The 23,051-nt window shown below is 44.0% G+C and overlaps 1 protein-coding gene across 1 annotated transcript; it reads right to left on the reverse strand.

Moving 5' to 3' along the window:
* Window positions 1-391: 391 nt before the first annotated feature.
* Window positions 392-22,992, reverse strand: LOC146182936 (uncharacterized). The gene is made up of 11 exons (XM_084608301.1): window positions 22,526-22,992; window positions 21,835-21,947; window positions 20,202-20,277; window positions 17,837-18,112; window positions 17,594-17,694; window positions 17,374-17,436; window positions 15,123-15,170; window positions 14,658-14,729; window positions 14,411-14,518; window positions 13,697-13,747; window positions 392-499 (listed from the first exon to the last, which is right to left on the reverse strand). The coding sequence occupies exons 1-11, from the start codon at window positions 22,713-22,715 to the stop codon at window positions 392-394; spliced, it is 1,206 nt and encodes a 401-aa protein (XP_084464427.1). The 5' UTR covers window positions 22,716-22,992.
* Window positions 22,993-23,051: the final 59 nt, after the last annotated feature.

Raw genomic sequence — 23,051 nt, forward strand, 5'->3', positions numbered from 1 at the left:
CAAAGATTCCTCGACCAGCTCTGCGTCATCAGGAAAATCCAATGGAGATTTACGATGAAGAGCAGTTTCTCGCCTGCTGCTAGTTCTACCAGAACACTGTGCGATAGCTGCTCTCGCTGTTGCCTCTAGGGTAGCACTGGTGTCTCCTATGCAGCAGCTACCCATGGCATTAAGATTTTATGCTGCTGGCACCTTCCATACGGCAACGTAGACCTGGTGAGAATACCGCAGTCAAGGGTGAGCTGCGCAGTTGGGAAACTCACCACGCTCATAGCAAAGCACCTGCGCCCGATGCTGGTACACTTCACCGAAGCACGGAGTTTTTTATCACTGACGCGGGAGTTTTACGAAACCGGAGGCTTCCCTGGAATGACAGGCTGCAACACTGTGCTCACGTGAGAATGGAAACGATGAAATTTTCATCAATGTTCAGGTAAGCAGTTAATACTTTTGCGTAGTGGTACGAACGGGCCACTTTTGCCTTGTTCGTCTCGAGTGCCTGTGCACGAAGTAAAGATACGTCATTTGCTCTGCTCGATGTTTAGTTTTCTGCTTTTTACAGAGTGGTAGCTGTAGAATACAGCTTCGTTACCCACGCAGGTAGCGCCACTCTGTTTACGGGATTGATACGCACTGAGAGCGAGTTTCGCGGGTGTTAAAAGGAGGGTGTCGAAGCAGAACCGAATCAAAGCCGGAATCGAACCAGAATTTTCGTCCGGAACCGAACCAAACCTGAATTTCCTCCGTCATATTGGAACTAAACCCAAACTGGAACAAATTCGAGGAAGAGTTCTGAACCGATTCGCGGTACGATTCCGACCCACTTTTACTGGCAAAATTAACTTCATTATTTTGGCCTTTATCATTGCTTGTAAGCACTCTTCTCGCTTATTTTTAAGCGTCAAAGCACATCGCAAACATTAAAACAGCATTCAAAAATTTCTCCCTTTGAAATAGGTGACAAGAACAAAGGAAAATATTTTGCCGCATGCATAGCATCCGTCTCTGGTGCTAGGCTATCGTTTTATCCCGAACACAGGTGGCCGCGGCACTGCGCTATGATCCGCTGATGGAGAAAGTTTCCCCATTCGAGAGCCTTCGTAGGCAGAGAAATAAGTGCATATAATTCGTAAGTTCAGTTACATATTTACATGAATAAATATATACCCATATACAACTCAAAATCCAATTGACGAACCTATTAAAAAAATGTCACGTAAATCATTTTATTTTGCTATTATTCAACAACGTCGCAATGAGTCGCATAACACATGCATAGCAGCCGTATACGATGCGACGCCAGCAGATGCAATATGGTTGAAAGAGATTTCGGATTGATACATCGACGCTGTTATTGGGAAGGCAGCCTCGGGCAGCAATTTACCGGTCTGTTCATGGGTTGTATCTGAACTTAGTATAAAGATGATTTCATAAGTCGAATTCCCCCTTTTTCTTGTTTTCCTTTCGTCCCTAGAGATGTATGCTTGTTTTATTTCCGTTGAAAAGGTAAATTACGTGAGGAATGAAGCTCCGATGTTCAAATGTGAAGACTGGGTAGAGAAAGGAATTGAGTGGAATTAGTGGTAACAGTAATAATTCACAAGATATATTTCATGTGATATCATTTTGGCCCGTACAACTACACTGTAGTAAAAAATAATTTGTTTCATCGCTTTTTCCAACGTTACTGTTGCGGATACATACGAAAGCCTGGAAAGGGGGCACTGAAAGCTAAAATTGCGCTATTGAGAAAAAACATAATTTATGAGTAAATTTGTCCAAGGGTTTTTCATTAAAAAAAAGAGATCAGCAAAAAACACATGGGACAACACAGGAGAAGAAACGTTTCAATAATTGATTGCATCGGAACTAAGTCCATGACGCGGGTGTTTTCATAATTTTCATATATGCTGATGATTTGTTGGGTTGTTTCTAACTTATCCTCAACTGAACAGCTCACCCATTTGGTGAACCAGATTCTACTTATTTTAGCACCTGTTCTAAGAGGATGGTTTTCACAAAGGATTTACAATCTGTCAAGACCATTAGGGCTCTTGATTTAGAGCCTAAGGTTTTGTGTGATGGCCCCTTGTGTTGGAAGTGAAGTCTCATAAGAACTTTTGCCATATGAATTTGACCACTCGAAATTGGTAATGCGCAGCTTTGCGAACTTGTGTTTCATAAATGCACTTAAACAGCGTTTGCCACACGTTAAGCCCGAAAGCATTTCTGATCAGGTGAACGGAACAGCAGCTTCTGGATTTCCGTCCTCTCCGCTGGTAGGGGTTAATGAAAGCTTGGCAACAACATTGAAAAAGGGGTCGGCCAAAAACCCTGTAGAAACAATGAATGTTGCGGTGATTTCTTAACTCCATAAAATTTCTCACGGACTGAAAATGGGTGTCGCAAAGCAATGGAGGAATATGGTATTTTCAGCCCCGCACAAATTCACTGGCCTTTGCACCCAAAAATCTGGCGGGGATAAATCTCAAGCTTGCAGAACCAAGCACCAAAAGAGACTCATTAAGTGTGCGGTTGGTGTTTTTTTATTCTAGCGCGACGTCGTGTGGAAAAGTATATACTTCGGGCAAACTGGCAATGCCTAAACAAACGGCTCAAAGATTACGGCGACTGGTGTCGGCTAGGTACTGGAAGCAACCTGGCCTTGCACGTGAAATAATGCATAAATTGTCCCTCAGAAAAATGGGTTTTGAAACTGTATTGTCGGACTATTAACCACCTTTTGAATATGCTCAATTTCGATGGACATTCAACCCCAGCTGAGTGCAATCTTTAGAGGGCCAACATAATTTTCATTGTGTTCTACCCAATATAATTTGTGTTGTATTGTTTCTATATGCTTTTTGTTGTCAGTTCTCAACGTTCACGAAGAAGTAGCGTATACTGTTCATGCTGACCCATGTTTTTAAGGGGTTTTAGGCGCCAATGATAAGAGCATGATGTAATAATTCCGTTATGCTTTTTTGATCGCACTTGTAATCACCTATTGGCTAGACTCTGCAAAAAGAATTATAAGAGCAGCATGCAGTTGCATGTGCATTCATGTTATATAAAATATCATGGACAGTTTTTAGCATTAACGGTGCACAATTAGCTCAAGTTTCGCAACAATTCAGTGCAAATATGCCCTAAGAACTTCATGATGCCAAAGGCTCCACTAATAATGCAAATACATAGTTGAATGCCAATCACATTTATCAGCAATAGATCAGCGTCCGTATGTCGCAGAAGCTAACTTTAATGGTAGGACATCTTATACTTATCATAAGACAAGTTCAGTGAGTCATCATACTAATAAACAGGATCCTAGATTGAACCTACTATGTAGGGCAGGATAGAGCTTTCTTAAACCAGTTGCAAAATTCACTTTATGCATTATGCCCTAACATTCTGCACAAGCATAGGTGTTTTTGCCCGTAGCTTAATGGCGCAAAATGAGGTGCAGTCCGTATTGGGATCCTCCATCGATCATTGTGTCTTTGGAAAGTTTTACTGTTTTTTTTCTTTTCTTTCCTTTCTTGAAGTGGAGTCAACATGCTAAAGTTAGGTCACTTTAAGCATTGGAGGGTTCTATTAATTACGGATTGATCCCATTGGATAAGTTAACAAGAAGAGAAACATTCGCATATGAAACAAAAACCAAAAACATTATTGCGCGCGCCTTCTTTCGGCGTTCTTTTCAAACACGCATTCGGCCGCCGCCTTGCTCCTGTCCCTACCCCACTCCCCCGTACCCCGCGGACGGCGCCAGCATATCGGGAAGGGTCGAGGGTCGCTTCCTGTCAGCTGAGGGAAAAGGGGGGGGTGAGGGAGTGCTCCCCACAAGGTCTCTGCTGCTGTGCCTTCTCCGTGGTTTCTCGTCACGGAGACGACCCTGGCTTCAGCATGGCCGGGCTCGCGCGGTGGTGGCGGCGGCGGCCTCCCCTTTTCACCGAAGTGAACTGTTTTTAGGCGCCCCGTTTTCTTTGCACGCCTACGCGGGTACGCTGACTGCAGTGGTGGGCCAGTTCAGTTGGCGTTTTCCAGCCACCGTGGTCGCATCTTGCACTGTGAGCGAAGCATCGTATGTATAGGTTCTTCGCTAGTGATTATCACGAAGATCGTTTTGTTCAAATAGGAGCGCGAACTGAAGTGATAAACTTACGCATATGAACTCTTCGGAGGACTCCGTTGTTGGGCGGCAGCTTCTGCACGAGGAGGACGTGTTTAAGAAGTTCGACAGTCTCAGGCGTTTTGGATTCAAGGCGAAAAGCCGGCGGGGGCTAAGCGTCTGCATTTTGGTGAGTGTTTTGCTGTTTTGCTTTTCGTGTTTGTGCCAGTGTTGTACAGTGTGAGCTACAAGTTAATGAAGCGCGCATGTACAGTCGAGCGCGATTTGAAGGTTATCGCGCGAGCATCGACCAGCCTAGCACTCAGGGCACCTGGCGGCCGGTTTTGGAACAGGAAAATCTATGATTTCGCGCTCTTCTCTCCCTCGTTCTCTGTTCTATACAACAACTATTACTCCCACGACAAATTCAACGCGCTTTCTCTCTATTCTAAGCTTTCCATTTGTTGCGGTAAAGTGTCCAATTTCAGATAATACCTAGAATACGTCGTGCGCACTACGATAACTGCCTGTTCGCACAATAAAAAAAAGAAAAAAAACTGATAGCTCAGCAGGGAGTGACGGCTGCTGAAGGAACAGCAAAAAAAAGTTAGGGAAGCTGGCTTGATGCCTCCCTCGCCTTGGCAGAGTTTTCTGGGCCACAGCGCTGTTCCTGTTTTCGGTCGACGCTCGCGCGATAATATTTAAATGGCACTCTACTGTACATATTTCTAGCAGGCAAGCCAGCCTCATCGAAAAAAAAGAGGGGGGGGGGAGAGAACGAGGCTTGTGGCGACATTTTCTTTCCTTTAACCGGTGACCGTTTTTGGCAGGTTGTTCGACACATTGCTGTACTCTTTCGATATGTTACTCGCGCTGAGACGGACACATTAGCGAGATAAATATACGCCTCTCTCACATGTTGTGGATTATCTGAATCTGTGCAGCTCCACAATTTTTGCAGTAAATTTTTGTTTCCACTGATTCTAGTGCCTATAGTTGGTAATTTTGCTTGACGTTTTCTGTGCAGTAATGTTTGTGAGCTCGTTTGCCATTTATATTCACAATTCGATCTTTGGCGACAGCATATATTGTTTATCAGGGAGAAATTAAGAATATGGTAATGCTGCCGAGTTGTGGAGGCAGCGGTCGATGCCATCTCATTGACAACTCATTTTAGACAAGAAATTCAATTTCTTGAGCTTTGACATAGAGCAGCGCACAGATGCCTGTGCTTTATTTTTAGATTAGTATATACCGCACCCTAATTATGATTTCCATTGTTTATTTCAGCATACACAAGCGAGGGGTTTCTGGACTTATCAGCGTTTTACACAAAGAATAGCTTGGCGTAATAACTTGCGCATAAATTCAAATGACGCGAATAAACAACCCAGATCATGTTATAGATTCAAATTCTTTATTTCTTCTTTCTCATTAACGCGCATTTTAATTCTGTTTTCCCTTTCCGTTGCGGAAGGACAGAAAATGGTTTATCATCAACGTTTAGCGAGGAGCAGACACGAGCACATATACTTGCTGCGGTCAGTGAATAAATTCTATGTCCTGCTCGACCAATCAACAATCTAGTCACTTCAGTGTAGGTTAATGAGTAAGTATAATGGGCCTTAAGATATCAAGATCTTTTTGTTCTTTTAAGCCTCACTACGCTTATCACTAACTAGCACTGATCTGACAGGATTGTTGATTGGTCGGGCAGAAGATAGAATGTGGCGACTTATCGCAGCTAGGAGATGTACTGTACTACTTTTGCACTGATGCACACCACCTAGTGTCTGCTCCTGCCAAACTGATGGTCGTGGACGATTTTCTATTGTTCAGGAGTAGAGAGGTAGCTGAAAAACAAAATGCGTCACTTGCAGAGTTTCTTAAGCAGTTGAGTCTGAAATCAACATAATTTAAGTGGTGCGGATTCGGCAAACGCTCTTAAGAAACACCTGGGCCACGTTTCGGTAAGCGCTCAACATGTGGTCAACACTGCACCTTCAGAGATGACGATTATTATCGATAGAGTTTCAACAGCGTATGTTAACACGTGTCATCTGAAATTCTATAGACACCCAGCATGCATTTTTGTATGGGGTTCACCTCTGTTTCACCGCACCAGAATAATTGGCAGGGTAAAGACCAGACACGAAGGGTAGATTTTCGGGGCATTTTATTAAAAAGATTGAGCCGACTTGCATAAGCTATCTGTCTCTGTTTATCACTGAGAAAGAATGCCGGTTTTTATCGGGTCCCTACTGAAAATAACTCTATATAGGACCTATTCATATAGGGTTATTGGACATGGGAGTTGTGGGAAATAGGAGTTGTGGGAAATAGGAGTTGTGGGAAACAGGAGTTGTGGGAAACAGGAGTTGTGGGAAACAGGAGTTGCGGGACAGGATTAGGGATAGGAGTTGAGTTGTGGGATAGGAGTTGCGGGATAAAGGACATATGGGACAAGCAAGCAATGCTGCCGAAACAGTGTGCCTATATATATATATATAACATGGTTTAAATTTCCAGGTGCACTGTTTCTGCAGCACTAACTGCTTTGCATGAAACGGATAAGCAGCTTTTACTTCTCATGGATGAAAATTGTCACACATGCTCCAGCTACAGCGAGCTCGGTGTAGAGGAATTAAAGTGTACATACAACTTAGGAGTGACGTGCCCGTGTGTTTATTTCCAAAATCACTTGTTGAAATCGTTTAACATCTCTCCGATGTATCTGTTCATTTTTTTTTATGCGGGCATTTCCTGGGAGCTCTTATGGGTTTGCAGTGACGTACGCTTGAAAGGCATCTGAAAAAGATAAGCACAAAATGGTTGTAACATACCGATGGGTTTCAGAACGCTCATTTACATCTCTGAATTCCTCGCTAGCATCAATCCTAAACAATGTTTCAATATGCAGCAAATATTATGCAGTCGAACCCGGTTATATCGAATCCGGATATATCGAATTTTGGTTATATCGAACTCACGAAATATCCCCTTGAAAATCCCATGTAAAAGTATAGGAAAGCCGCGTCATATATCGAACTCAATTTCACCGGTCGTTCGATATATCGAACTCCGCACCACGCACTGGAAAGTGTGCCTTCCCCAAAGACGATCGCATCACCCTTGGCCGTTTGCCGCGTGACGTTTTCAAGCCACGTGCGGAAGGAATGAGAAGGGACAGTTCGGCGACAGCAGGTCTGGGCAGCGCCGCACCCATTCCCCAAAGGTGCGCGCATCTGCAGTTGTCGTTTCCCGCGCGCCAACACATGACGCTTGCAAGCCATGTGCGTGGGCGTGCCCATTCTTTTGCTGAGCCATCTCTCTCCTTCAGCACGCGCAACGCATGCGCCAAGCCAGCTCAGCCCGTTTTCAGACAGAGGTCGGACGCTTTCTCCAGCGTGTGTTGCGAACCCTCTACGTGCGGCAGCGCGGCGGCGGACGTGGCTATGGCGCCTGCGGATGTTAAGAAGCGCCAGCTCTATTTTTTTTTTTTCGAGAGTCATTCTTTCCTATCGTTGGGCTGTACACGCGGCGTAGCGAAAGATATGGCGGCTGCGGACGTTAAAAAGCGGCAGGGATTTTTTCTTTTTTTTTTGCGGGATGTTTATCTTATATTTTTTTATCGTTTCTCCTTGCATGATGAATCAGCGAAAGCACGCGGTCAACTGCTGCGATCATGACGCCCGCCCCAAGCGCGGCATGATAAATCGAACCAGGCTTGTGCAATCAAGCCATCACGGGCACTCTGCCAAGTTCGCTCCCCGCCACCGCAGGAGCAATAAAAAGATAAACGCGCCCTGACGTTATTGCTGCGCAGCATCTTGGCACGCTGCCAATGAGCTGTGGATGAGACGACCGAAACGGACTGACGCGCGCCATCGACATGCAAGTAAAGATGCTCGCGATTTCCTGCCGCCGCGGCGACACAGAAACCTTGTTTTGAGCTGCCGCGGTGGCTCGAGCGGTTCCAACAAGTTTGAAAATTTTCGCTCTGTCGCTGCCGCTCGTCGCTTGCATGTGAGCGAGCTAGCCTTAACGCATTTTTATTTTTTTAAATTCTCGGATGCAAAAGTGGAGGGTGGGTTCATTATGCGAGTGGGTTGATTACGCGACAAATACGTTATCGTTTTTTCGCATCGGAAGTGCCGTCGCAAGTCGATTTCTGTATATCGAATAATCGATATATCGAACTATTTCGCGATCCCCTTAGAGTTGGATATATCCGGGTTCGACTGTATTTCTTGTAATTGTAAATTGGGTTTCAAAACTTTCCTGACGTACTGTACACCTCTGAAATCTCCCGTGCATCAGTGCTAAACAATGCTGCAATACACAGAAAACAATCTACTTCCTGTAATTAGTTTTTGCCAAACCTTGAGAAAGTGGCGGTTATTGATCCTCTCTCTCTGGAAACCAATATGTTAAATAGCTAAGATTACAGGGGCGAGCATGCAAAAATCAAGCAGCCCTGTATTAATGTGCCGTGAACATAGATGAAGTGTGGCAAGATTGGTTTAATTCTCTGCCAAGCACTAACAAAGAGTGAATTAAGGTACATTTACAGTGGCATGTGCTATTTGCAACTTTTTGCAATCCTGGCCCCTCCCTATATTTAGAACAAAATTTAGCTGGTGAGAAGGTGATAGCAACTTCTTTTGGAACTGCTATTCGACACTAGTCGAACCCAGATATATCGAACTCAAAGGGGATCGCAAAACAGTTCGATATATTGATAATTCGATACAGAAATCGGCTTGAGACGCCACTAGTGATCGTGAAAAATTATACTATTTGTTGCGAAATCAACACACTCGCATATTGAACCCAACCTCCCCTTTTGCCCCCCAGAATTTGAAAACCAAAAAAAAAAAAAGAAAAGCGTTCGGAGGCACGACCTTCCGTTTCAGCCCTTGCATCCACTGCTCATTATTGGCAACGCACCAAGATGTATGCAGCGATAACATCACGCCGTGTTTATCTTTTGACTATACTTTTGATAGATACTGCAGTAGCAGGGAGCAAACTTGGCGATAGAGCGAAGTGCAAGAGTGTGCCCACTCTTCTGCCGAGCTTTATCTCTCCCCTTCCTCTCCCTTTCCCAGTCTGTGTTCGCAGCAGCCTGCACTACGCATGCGCGGACAAGCCAGATCAGCCCGTGGCAGACGCTTTTTCCAATTCTCCAGTGTGTTGTGAACGCTCTCCGTGCGGCGGCTGACGTGCGTCTCGTGTTCTCGCGCTGCACGTGCGTAATCTACGACGGCTACGGATGCAAAAAGCGGCAGTGTTTTTTTTTTTTTTTTTTTTTTGCGGGAGCTGATCATTGCCATCGTGCTGAACATGCGGTGCAGTGTAAGCCATGGCGACTGCAGACGTTAAGGAGTGGCAGGCGTTTTTTTTTTTTTTTTTTGCGACAGACGTTCATTCTTACATCTATGAATCAACGAAAGCACGCGGTCAGCTGCGATCATGACACCGACTTTTAGCATTGTTCGTTTCAAACGGCCGTGACATTTAGCATCTTGGAGCGCTGCCAATAAATGAGCTGTGGATGCATGGAGGGACGTGATGGTCGAAACAAAGGGACACGCCTCCGAACACTTTTTTTTAATTCTCAGGGGCAAAAGTGGGGGGTGGGTTCATTATGCGAGGGGGTTGATTACTCGACAAATACAGTATCATTTTTCACAATCTCAAGTGGTGTCTGAAGCCGATTTCTGTGTATCGAATTATTGATATATCCAGGTTCGACTGTATTTTACTGCGCCGTTCAGTGCCTCTATGAAAAATTCCGATGAAGACAGAATGCCTGAAGTAAAAGTTACACTGGATATAGCCATAGATTGCACTCACAGTGGGCGGCTGCCACACACCATTTTGTGTGCTAACACGATATGTTTCAAGATATCATTCAGTAAGAGATTGTCCCAAACAAGGTAACTGGCAATTTGCCCCCCCCCCCCCGCCCCCATTAAAGGTGATTTGACAGTTACTAATAGCTCTACCCTCTCATGCAATTGCTTGATCAATTATTTGGACAACTTTGAAAAAATAAAACCAGTCACCTTGCGATTTTACTTCTTGATGCTTCAATTTCTGTCACTGATACGTACTGATAAAAGAATTTTCTGCTCAAGCTACCCAGTTATGCCACATTTCTGTTGTCTTCCCCATTTTTGACATGTTTCCTAATTAGTGGCACAGTAAATGCCATTAACCACACAGTGCATGATGACTTCACTCTTAGAAATTGGATCTTATGAGCCAAGATGAAGCACCACAGTTGTGCATACTCACTTGCAACAGCTTCAAGTTTTACTGGAGTCAAGGCCTTTCTTCCTTGCGTAGCTGGCCCGTTTTTGTTGGAAAACCGCCGGCTGGGGTTCCCTGTCACACTGCGATTCTTGAGGGCTGGCACGCCCCAAAGAACCTTTGTAGCCTCCTTGCAAAACAGCGAATCTCTTGTACTTTTCAAGAGCCAACTCCACTGCTCTGAGGTCACGAAAACCCCTTTTCCGAGAGGGATCTGTATCAAAGAAGCATTTTGCAGATATGAGCAAAAGATGATATATAACTATCATTAGGGTACAGTGATTACCACTGGATTTAGAAAAACAGGATGCATTAGAAAAATTCAACAGGTCTCAACTTTTTGCTTCAATTACATGGGTCAAGATGCACTAGCACAGGAACAGTGATTTAAGTTGGTATTTTCTTCGTCTATTTTCAAATTATGAAAATAAAGATGTTATAGGTTTAGGACGTAAAATACACCATGGAAATAGATAAAATCAAGAGTCCTGAGAAAAACTACTGAGAACCAAACATTCAAGGTGTGGTTGTTTTAGTATTGCTCAGCATGTTCACACATCTCCCATTCTGATACAGTCGAACATCAATATTGGGATTGTGTGGCAGCTTTTTTTTTTTTTTCATAACAGCAGCAATGATGCAGCCAGTCTGCGTCGTCGTGTGTAAAGCTCGCCAGCTTCAATATCACTGATTTGGTGAAGTGCTTTCTTGCCGATTGACTGGGTCTAATGCATCAAATTAAGCTTATAAAGGCCCAGATCAAGGCCTATATTAAATAAATGAATGCAATGCTAACGCGCAGCTGAACTGCCTAGGAAGCCACCCTACAGCAGCAATTTAGCTTGCGTTATCCCACTTAGTTCTTCATGCGGGCTCTTACAAGAGGTGGGTGGCCCCACGGTATGGCCTTGCACCAAATAACGAACCACAATGTAACGAAATTCGCGATGTAACGCCATCAGCCCTAACCCAATAGTTTTAACGGCTTCCCCTGCAGATCCTCATTACTTTACAACTTGCTCAATCACCAATTCCTGAATTCGCGACACTATCATCTCACACCTACTCATTAGCCTATACTCGTGAGCTACCACATTCACCTTTTTTTTTTATTTCCCAATCTCTGCCCTATTGAAAACCATGTTTTTTTTCGTGATTTAACGAAGTAATTTTATGCCACACTTTCAAAGTCCTCGCACATCACATGCATGTATCAGCAGCCACGTTAAGATCCTAACATGAGAACCTTAGCCGGGACACAGCGCAATTTGCATTTCTACGACATCGACGCAAATTTGAGGGGAAGGTTCAATAGGCGAGAGACTTTTTTTTCATGACAGTTGTCCATCCCTCCACCCTTCAATTGTCAAAGAAGGCATGCGGTCAGCCACGATCATAATGCGGGCTTTTAGCATCATTTGCTTCAAAAGGCGTTTACTGATACAGACATTCCAATGATTTTATGGCAGCGGACAGTGCTCACCCCAATCACTGTGTGGTAAAGAGAAATCAAGGCCTATCCTTTGGATGGCGCTGAGCAACCGAACCAGCTGAGCAAGCCACTACCCCGCACTCCTGTCTAAGCCACTGGCACTCTGCCAAGTCCCCCCCCCCCCCCCTCACTGGAGCTAACACCCACAGAATGCACCAGTGAAGTTATCACTGCACGTCATCCTGGCACCCTGCAAGAAGTACACTGGACTATGACAGTGCGCAAGGAAGGGAGATGCTAACTACGAGTGTTTTTTTTTTATTGGCGGGAACAGTGGGAGGCAAGTTCATTAGCATGTAAATATAGTATGTGTACGTGAGGCCTGAACAATTGCCACGCACAAGTAGCCAAAGGTAGCCCAGAAAAAAAAAATGATGCATTTGCGTCCGTTTGCTATCACCCATTATCCTCTTCATGTACAAAACATCTGGTACCCGTGCTATTATTGCCAGAACTTCTTGCTCATTTCCTGAATTCATAATTTACAAATTCCCACCTACTAGAAGTGTTCCACTAACCTTTTACCTTGTTTGGGCAGCTAGAACATGGGAACCTTGCCGTAACGAAATTCGTGGTTTAACAAAATTTTCACCTGCAAGTAGGACTTTGTTATATCGAGTTTTGATTGTATCGGACACCCCACCCAAGGGAAGCGTACAAGCCAGTCAAGATGTGAACTGAGCGAACGCACTAAAGGTGTACTCAAGTGCTTTTTGAAAAACATCATTCTCATTTTAATTTTGCCCATTGGGTTGTGAAGAATGAAGTGTTAGTCACAGTCAATATAGCCAGAAATTAAGCCTACAGATATAACACTGTGGCCATACTTATGTCTTCAAGACTAAACCTCATCACTCTGCAGTGGCCAATGAAAAACATCTACAGTCAAATCTCGATATAAAACATCAAAGTTCGATAGACACCATCTCAGAGTTCCCTGAAGTTTTAAAAGCTTGTCTCGGTCTTTCAAAATGATCAAGGCAGTCGATGGGGCAATGCTTGCAGTATGCAGAGGCCGAATTTGCTTTTTCTCTGCATCGATTTCTTGCAGTGAAAATTTCTTTCGTATCTTCTTGGCGCCATCGCTGTCTGCAGTCATTGCCAGACCTCGCAAAAACTTTGCAGCAAGATAAGATAATCCGTTACAAAAAAAAACATCTTCCCATACGCATGAATGGCACGACCCACTCACCAGCGAGCGACATACAAAACAGAAAATAAAGAAGGCTAGATCTGCTGGCTACCGCGCATTAACCGTAGCTTTGTGGTAGCCCTAGGAGCTGGCACCAGGTTTAGTGATGATGGAAGCTACAGCCCACGGACCATACACTGAAACGTCAGTTTCTGTGTCACGCAAAAGTTGCGGCGCTGTTAATTTAGCCGAATTCGTAATACTGATGTTCCTATATTATAGAAGTAAATATTTTAAAATGTACATTATTCTGAAACATACGCTATATTGAAATTCACAATTCTGAAATATTTTTACATTAAAAACATAGGAAATCTGTTGGCGATTTCTAAAAAGTTCGTTAACTAGACTAAAGACTAAACCACCCTAAAAACAAGCACACATGGCTTGGCCATTCCTGGAGTCCGGAAAAATTTGAGTCTTCTCATCGGATCATGTGAAAGCACTCCATCAGGCTGACCATTGGAATTTGCATAAGCAAAGCATTATGCTGCTGAAAGTTCACATGAAAACATACCCATCACGCAAACTAGCACCTTTAGAATTTCAGCCAGTGGTTATGGGACTACAAAAATGTTCTTACCTGGCCATTTACGTTGGCAAAGAGGGCTGGTGGCAGACTGTGGTCCATAGGCTGCAATTAAACAAAAAAGAGCACCAGGTAACTTATCAGCACAAAACTGTCTTGCATATCATGACTAAAAAAGCTGCCCCGTCTGTACAATATACATTAGGGGCTAAAAATGTGTGCAACCAAGAAAGCCTTGAATAATAAAGCACCTGACTTAGCGACTCTAATGTTTGCATCTTTGCAAGAAGCTGATGCAATCGTGAAATGAGACTCGCATGTACACTGACAAAGAATGCTGAAAGCCCTACAGGCTCTAGCACTCGCCACCAATCCACCGCAGCCAGGAGTGAAATAGTCAATTTATGAACCTCAGTGGGAATGGTTGCTAAATTTTACTATTTACTTGAATCAGTGACATAGCAAGCATAATTTCAGGCTTAACTAATAAAGCTATAGTATGCGACACAAGTATGCTCTGCAGCTACCATACCTGGTAGGCCCGCCGGGGTGGCGCAGTGGTTACGGCGCTCGACTACTGTTCCCAAGGACGCGGGATCGAATCCCGGCCTCGGCGGCAGCTTTTCGGTGGAGGCGAAAAGCAAGGCGCCCGTGTGCTGTGCGATGTCAGTGCACGTTAAAGAACCCCAGGTGGTCGAAATTTCCGGAGTCCTCCACTACGGCGTCTCTCATAGCCTGAGTTGCTTTGGGACGTTAAACCCCACATACCAACCAACCATACCTGGTAGGGTGACTCTTTGGCAGCCTCTGCTGTAGTGTCATCAGTAGCCTGAACCAAGAATAGAAGAGTGATGCTGTGATAAGTTCCCAGGTAAACTGTCAGGGATTAAAATACACCACTGACACAAAACAATCATCTATTTCATAATTAAGTCCAGCTGAGTACCACATAAGCCCCACAACTGGAACTAAAATGACTGCTACTGTCTTTATCACATGCTTTTGGTTTTTTTACCTGGCTTAGCAGAACGGCAGGCCCTCGATCACACACAATGTTCATTTCATGTCCTTGAGCCTCTTCCACAAGCTAAAAAGAAACAACATAAAACTGCACTCAATTGAGCATCTAGGACACTAATACACCACAGAAGCTAAAATCACTACACAGTTTCCTGCTTTACATAAGAATTTGTATGCATGCAGTAGCAAATGACTAATACAGCAGCAGCTCAACACCAATCATGTTACTGTAATATGCACATGTGCAGTGAACTGGCAAAAACTTGATATTAGACATCCAGTGGGAAAAAACGCAGTCCTGTAGGTAGCACAGCCCTCCAAAAACAATGCTGGTATGACACACACTGAGCTATTAATCTAGACGTAAATGACAGCCAGAATTTACTTATTACACTGTGCACATTTTTAGGCTGTGGCAAATGACATGCTGCAGGCACGATTCCAATTTCTCTTTTCATACCTGGCCGGACGGCTCCTGAAAAGCTTCATACTCGATTTGTGCCACAACCTGATGACAGAGCAAAAGAAAACAGCAGGCCAAAATTAGTGAATGAAGCTTTAATACAGCTACAAATAAATTGTAAGAGGCAAAATTCCAGCACACAGGGGTGCTACAGCTGAAATAGGATATGTAGAAATTTTTGGAGCAGCAAAATTTTAGTTTTGGAGCAGTAAAATCCATATTTGGAACAGCTCAGAGGAAAAAATACTGCATCTTGTAGCACTAATTCAAATTCAGGAGCCGTTAAACATTGAATAAACCTTAAAAACTTCAGTAAAACGCCAAGTTGCGCGAGTTAGTGCATAATCAGGCAAGACACAGCGCAACAAGGGAGACAAGAGAGCAGAAAGAAGACTGGACCAGCGCTGAATAGCAACTGAAGATTTTATTGAAAAGAACACAAATACATACTCCATTCACAACCAAGAGCATTCATGGGCAGAACTAACAGCACTGATACCTGAAAACGTGAACAGGATCGTTGTGCTCACATATGCGGGTATTCATGCACCTGCCCGTCTGGCCTATATATCTTTTTCCACAGGTAAAGGGAACATCATACCCTGTGCCATGGTATGATTTTCCTTTTACCTGTGGAAAAAGATATATAGGCCAGACGGGCAGGTGCGTGAATACCCGCATACGTGAGCACCATGTTTCTTTGGATGGGGCCCCTTCTTCTAATTTGGCCTTACACTCAGATCTCAGTTCTAACTCAGTTCCAACTCAGATCCATGTAGTCTGCTCTTTAATGATACCGGGATTCTTTACAAGCCCGGCGATAAATTATTCACGGAAATCAGCGAGGCATTTCACATTCACAAAAATCACGACACGTGTTAGCACCCCATCTATTCTTATTCATGATTGTGAACTGCGGTATCTTGATTGTTAATTTTCACGTTTTCAGGTATCAGTGCTGTTAGTTCTGCCCATGAGTGCGCTTGGCTGTGAATGGAGTATATATTTGTGTTCTTTTCAATGAAATCTTCAGTTGCTAGTCAGCGCTGGTCCAGTCTTCTTTCTGCCCTCTTGTCTCTGTTGTTGCGCTGTTTCTTGCCTGATTAAGAAACCTTACTTTCAGCACAAAAAATGAAGAGGTGTGAACATCGAACCGTATGAACGTGATCCAAAGGAAATCTAGCAAGGGCCGCCTATCAGCGGTTCTGCGTGTACCTATCTTTGCAAATAAGTGGTTTGTACTACAAGGCATGCATAAGACTGAAAAAAAAAGTGAGCCATAAAAACGAGGAGGCTCATTTTTCAAACATCGGAAATCGAAAAAAAAATTGAGAAAAACTAGAGAATATGCATTTTTTTTCGCATCTAGCGCAGTTTTACAACCTTAATCCCAGGATCTAATCTTGCTTGCGAGACTCATAAAACAATGTTTTACTATCTCCTAAATCCACAGCTTGTGTCGTGCAAGGGCAGCTCCAGAAAAGCTCAATTTGAAGCCTTGACTGCGAGCTTCCTATAGGCTGGCGATGACTCTGTGGTTATTTCGGGATGGCATGATGCTGTTCTAATGCCCATTCATACTTTTATCTCTTGCATTCACATGCCTCTTCCACTCTTGCAATACCGTTGCACTTTGAGGATGCTGCATCACAGGGTCATAAGTCGTGCGGTGAATTACCACCATAACACAAAGGTGTTATTTGTAACAAGTGCTACTGTGTCTTGCTGCAAAAAGGGCCACGGTGTTACTTTTGATTTTGGAGCAATTCTTCATCAGTCCCATGAAGTTTGCGAAGTTTGCTCACTTTGGCATAATACTTCTGCATGCACCATGTCACTACAAACTGTGTATGCTAGACTGCATCTTTATTTTTGATGAAAACATTAACTATAGCAACTATATTAACTATAGCATTAGCTATGCCTTTATCACTGCTGTCATTCATTCTGAGTTCTCTTGAAAGACACGTCAGCCAACTTAATAACAGACAGAATTTTGTCTTTTTTGTTCTTTACTCCATAAAAAACTGGACTCTCTAGCTTACAGGAAATTACCACGATCAAAAACAAGTGCAAGTATACATAAGCTGGCCTCAGATGACAGTCATTCATAAAAGTGCCATAGTGAGTCAATCGCAGAAGCACGTCTAGGTTGTGAAAACTGTCATTGTAGCAAAAAAATATTCAACAGCAAAATATCAAAACGCCACTAAACATGCATTAAAGCTTCCATCCTCACTGTATTTACCTGGTTGGGGAGGACAGGTGGCACAGCAGCTGGTATCGCAACTGCTTGCCAGGTGGCTGGCACCTGAATGCCATAAGAGAACAGGAGAAAACCACGAATTGGACATCTCAGATCAAAACTGCAGTTGACTGGCTTTGCCTAACAAACTATGGTCAGCATGAAAGATGAGCACTTGACATTAAAAAAAACCAGAGCAACACGAACAAACAGGATGCATTACCTTACGCGGGAGAAACTTCGTGCTTGTTGAACAGCAGTCGCTGTCACTGTTATTTGCTGTGCCAAATGCCAAGCTTTGTCTATCAGATTTGAACCAAGCCTCTGCAGAAAAGTAAGTGAACAAATAATAATCATTTTCAGCTTCAACACTGACATAATTTCGAGTACAAAAGAACACTTGCTTGTGTAAGCGCAGAGCAATACCTGAATGCATTGCCCATTAAACCTGCAAAGTCTAACTCACCCAGCTTATTCTCCAGGAGATCTTGGAGGTTGGTGTACCGCTCTTGGAACTTTTCCAGGAGCACCTGTAGTCGTTCGGAGCGGTCATTGGCAGCTTCCAATTTGTCCTCTGCGTGGCGCAGCCTTTTCTTCAGTGATCTGCAGCGCTCTTGTTCTTCCTTGAGTTGTTTTTTTGAAACCAAGTCGTCATCTGATTCTTCTTTATCGCTAAAGAACAGCTCTTGTTTTCTTTTCATCGATGTGGCCACCTTCCTTTTTTTCCTTTCAGACAGACGGACTATAAAAATAAAAAATCCCTGACATATCAGTAACTAGAAACTAAAAAGCTACAGCTGTCTAATATATAATGTGTGAAATACACAGTGCCACTTGCATGTACCAACACAGTAATTTTGGCTTCATTGTGAACATAAAACCATTGCCTAGAATGAAGTAAACACTCCTGAACAGATGAGAATACTTCACCAGAATATTATGATACATCAGTAAGAGCAAGATGCATTCTAGCTTCCAGCTTTTTCTTTACAGCATGCAAATATCAAACCCAACCTCAATGCAAGTGTGGGGTAATGCAATGACAATGTGTTAAATACCAATATAGAAAGCCTGTCGACTTATTAGCTGCTTTCTTTTCCTACCATAATTACTCAGAATGCTTTATCCATGATTTTCTCAACCTAATAACAAGCAGAAACTTTGCTGTCTGCAATCAAAATTACGAGCTTGTTTGTGCAGTTGTCAGTGCTGATAGAATGACAAATGAGGCTGTTTATATACCACGCTATATGCTGGTGTTCATGCATGCAGCCAGACCCCAAGGAAAAGCACCCATTAAATGACAGGTACATGACAGCCGTCTGCCACCAATGCACTTTAGCAATCAAGTTTCATAACTTTAGCATTGCCATAGACGTTGTGCACTAAGACAATCTTTCCCTAACACAGCTTAGTTCTCTACATGTGTATACATGTAAACGCATGGAAGTGCCACCCCCTGGTTTCCTTGTAAGGGCGGCATCTGAACTTTTCACAGCTCACAAAGCAGCCTACCAAAAAACAAAAGTTTATAGGACATTCAAGGTGCCGCCCATAGATGACACTCAATGCCACGGGTCATAATCTGTATCAACCTTTTTCTCTCTCACGAGCACCTGCTGTCCATAATCCGCATCAGTATCACCAGCTCGTTTTTTGCAGCTATTATAAGTTTGAGTTGTGGTGGCACGGTATTTCACTGCAGTTGTGGCTTTTGTGGTCTGATTTTTTTTGTCAAGAACTGCGAAAAATTGTAATTTTAGCATGAAGTGCAAGCACCTTCACAGCTACACAGCTGGCTTGTGCCTTGTCTATTGTGAACATGTAGCCACTGATCTGCACTTTACTATCACTTAACAGGGAAACTCTTCTAGTTTGGGAAACTTGTCCAGCCACTTTGGGATGTTAGACCCTATAAACTGAACCAAACCAAACTTGTCTGGATGGACATAAAGATGGGCTTCGAGATAAAACATGAATCAACCCTTGAGAAAAATGCTGAGCTCTCAGGTTGATATTAAAAATCTGAATACAGGACATATAGTTAAAGCACTGTACATCATCATCCAGACTCAAAGTTAAGGTGATGGAACCACAGCTGGCCAAGAGTCTCGAGTGGTCATAAATTGCAGTGTAAGAAGGGGTGCAGAGCTACAACACTGCTTGCTCTAGGCCAACTGACAAATGAGCATATGAAGCAACAGCTACGCACGAGTCAGAACTCTCGGCCAAATTTTCATCCGCTCAAAGGGCCACTGTCCAGGAAAGGAACTTCTAAGCAAAGGAGCCCACTGTTTCGATCAAGTACCGGAGATAGTCTGTGCAAAATGTTACAGTGACAAGCGCGCCGCAAAGCAACGAAAATACAAATCAAAACTCTCTCATGCTCTCCTTCAGGAAGCCAGCTTCCCCGTTTCCTGCGCTGGCTCGTCGAGCCACAGTTATGACGTACTTGCCGAGAACGACATCCATTGGTCCGTCTCGCTGACTGACGGGAGAAGCTAGGATGGGCGTACACCACTAATTGTGTCCACCCATCGCTTCTGCACTCTTTTCCCTTGCCCATTTCGTTTCGCGCAGCAGAGAGTGCCACCATCACCACCCCCCTGCTCCAAGTCCGTTCTGTGTGCTACGGCATTTCTACAGCCTTCCCTTCTTTTGCGCAACCTGAAGCCTTCACTCCGACGTGACCTCTCGTTTTCTCTCCCTTTTAGGAGAAAGGTTCGGCGACTCGGCCCAACGTCAACGACACAGCAAAAGCGAAGAAAAAGAAAAGTCTCAAAGGCGGGGCCATGACGCACGCGAGTGACGTTCTCCACAAGACACCCCACCTCCCGTCAAACGCGAAGGAGGAAGGGGAATTTGGCTTACAGAGGCTAGGCGACCGAGCAGGAGAGTGAAAAACCTCTGAGAAGGGACCGAAGGAGAGGGAAGTGCAAAATCGGTTGATTGCGGTGGCTGTAACTCCCGTTATTAATTACTCTTTTCAAAAACTTCTGGTGGCCTTGCGTTGTGGGGACGAAGCCTCACAGCCACCGAGGAAAAAAAAAGTTTTACCGGAGGGTGGACAGTGGGCCTTTAAGAATTAAATGACATTGATCACATGCGAGATTTCAACTACTGCTGAAATAATGATTTCCCTTTATGGCCTTTTTGGAGAGAACTGCTTTTGAGCGGTTGAAGAGCGTAGCGCAGGGAAGGCTACAGGCATATATCAATGGCCAGCAACATGTGCTAACAGTCACAAGAGAATGGGACACTTCCATTTTTTTTTTGCACCCCGCCGACTGCCAACTGAATTCAGAACCGTGTGTCTCTCTACCACAAGCACGGCTGATGGACGCGGCCTTTTAGCGCATTTTTTGTTATTTTATCGCTGTTCCTTGGGATTACTGAGTCTAGCTCTTCTATGGGAGGAGCTTGAACGGCTTCATGGAATACATGCTGTGATTGCGAGTAAACTCTTGAGCACGGTGTTTCTGCACACGCTTCGACGCTTCCAAAGAAAACGAGCGTTGCCGGGGCACCACCCAGTAGAACCATACGGTATGTGCAACAGAAAGGGCATCTGTACCCTTCTCCACCGCGATTCTTTCCGGTCGTCTCCACCAGCCGCACATGCCAGGAATTGTGCCTCCAAAACGCTTCTATCTCCGTGACCCCTAAATTGGAGTTATGGCAATAATACGAAGAATCCAAACAATCTATGAACCTGCTAAGCTGACTGTGAACGAGCTCTGCACCATGGGAGGAAAATACGACATCATCACCAAGTAGATAACTAACCATATTGATAAATGGTGCTGTTAATGGAAAAGGTTGACAAAATTCACAGACACAAATAAACCACAAATGCAGCAAAGAAAACAATAGTAGTGCATGCTTTCATGTTCACAGCACAAACCGAGACGATGTGCACTAGTTTTATAGTGCTTGTGTACTGCTCAGACAAATGCCAAAGGCAAGCCAGTGATAAGCGCAATGGGCATACACATGTACAAGCTGAAGATGAGGTCGAAACACAGCACAATTGCAAAAAAGCAGGTAGGTGTTGCTGCACTTTGGTTTAGTTTAGGGGGTTCTTCACCCTGAAACAACTCAAGCTATGAGAGACATCGTAGTGGAGGGCCCCATATATTTTGACTATCTGGGGTTCTTCAATGGCCACTGAATCACACAGTACACAGGCCTTAGCATGGCGCCAAACCTGTGCCTTTCAGGTCAGGAGCTCAGCCCTGCTGTGTTGTGTATTTGTGATACATGCATTACTGTCTTTATAATATCAAAAAAGTTCAAAGGCAGAATAGGTAAATACAGCACTTTTTCTGAACAAAATGCAGCCTATTCCAGTTAATTTCATAAGTATGATGCCACAATACTGTTTTCATCTTTGTCAAGCTATCTTCATCTTACATGCGACGTCATGCCGCATCTTCGAGAAATAAATGATGTAAAATCAATTACCTTTTGCGAAAGTGTGTCTTTCTCGGCAGTTTCCATTGGGCATTCCCCAAATATATTGTCAGGCACAGCAATGTGCTTCTTCTTCATAGTTTTGATAAGGTCCTGCAGGTTTGCTGAAAAAAATGGGACCACTTGTGAACAAAGGGAAAAAGAAAAGTGACAGCAGAGGCAAAGAATTATTTACTACCACGGCCAACTACTCCTGTGGGCTTTTGTTTCAGTCCCCTTCCCCTAGCGTAGCCGAATGGATGTGCACATCTCGGGACACTGCGGGGCTCTGCCAAAATTTTGCTATTTTGCTACGGCGAAGACTGAAACAAGTGAGTTTTGCACGAGGAGTCTGCCTTCAGTCTGCTGAATGCTTATGTGGGAGTAACCACCGTCAAGTGAAAAAAGCGCACTGCTTCGGACAGCCGGCAGAACCTACGCGCAAAGCTGGGAATGACAGCAATTTGCGATAGAGATCGACTGATTAAGTAGCTCGTTAGCGCTCACTCGCTCGCCCAGACAGCGGGCCACCGCAGAAGCAAAGTGTAGTCTCTGACTGCTTCTACATAAATTCGACGGACATGCGTGCACGAACAGAACAGCGTGTTAATGAAGGTGCACAGCAAATATTTCAAATGGGACGGGAATTTATCACTGCAGCGTACACAGCGACTGCGCGGCAAAAATTACTAGATCAACTTACCTCCGAGAAGTACCACTTCGCCCGGGTAATGGCCCTCCAGGACCTTGCCATCCTCCACTGACCGCCAATATATTTCTTTGAACTTGCCGAGACATTCACTTCCAAGCTCGTAGTCCTTGATCAGGCTTAGGTTCACAATTGCTCTCCAGCCGTCCTCGTAAACTACATATGCGAAGGTATGCCCTGACATATTTCGAATAAAAAAAAAAGCTGGCCAAACATGCAAACACGCACAAGTCGAGTGCTTATGATTGATTTGTCTGACTAAAGCCAGAACCTGAAAACCATACGCGTGTTTACAGTAGCACACTCTAGTAACGTGGTTATCAACAGTACCATGCTTGTCACATGTATGACAAGCAGACTGCCGGATAGAAGTTCGGATGGCTTTGGATACTTCCTTTCTGGAAAACTACAGATTTAAAAATTTGATTCCAAATAAACTTTATGATTGGCTCTAGTGTTATTGTTTTGGTTAGTTCTGTAATTGTAAAATATATTTTGGGTATGAAATATTTTTTATATC

Source organism: Amblyomma maculatum, chromosome 7 (genome assembly GCF_055883805.1).
Source record: "Amblyomma maculatum isolate TAMU_Amacu chromosome 7, ASM5588380v1, whole genome shotgun sequence".
Classification (NCBI taxonomy): Eukaryota; Metazoa; Arthropoda; class Arachnida; order Ixodida; family Ixodidae; genus Amblyomma; species Amblyomma maculatum.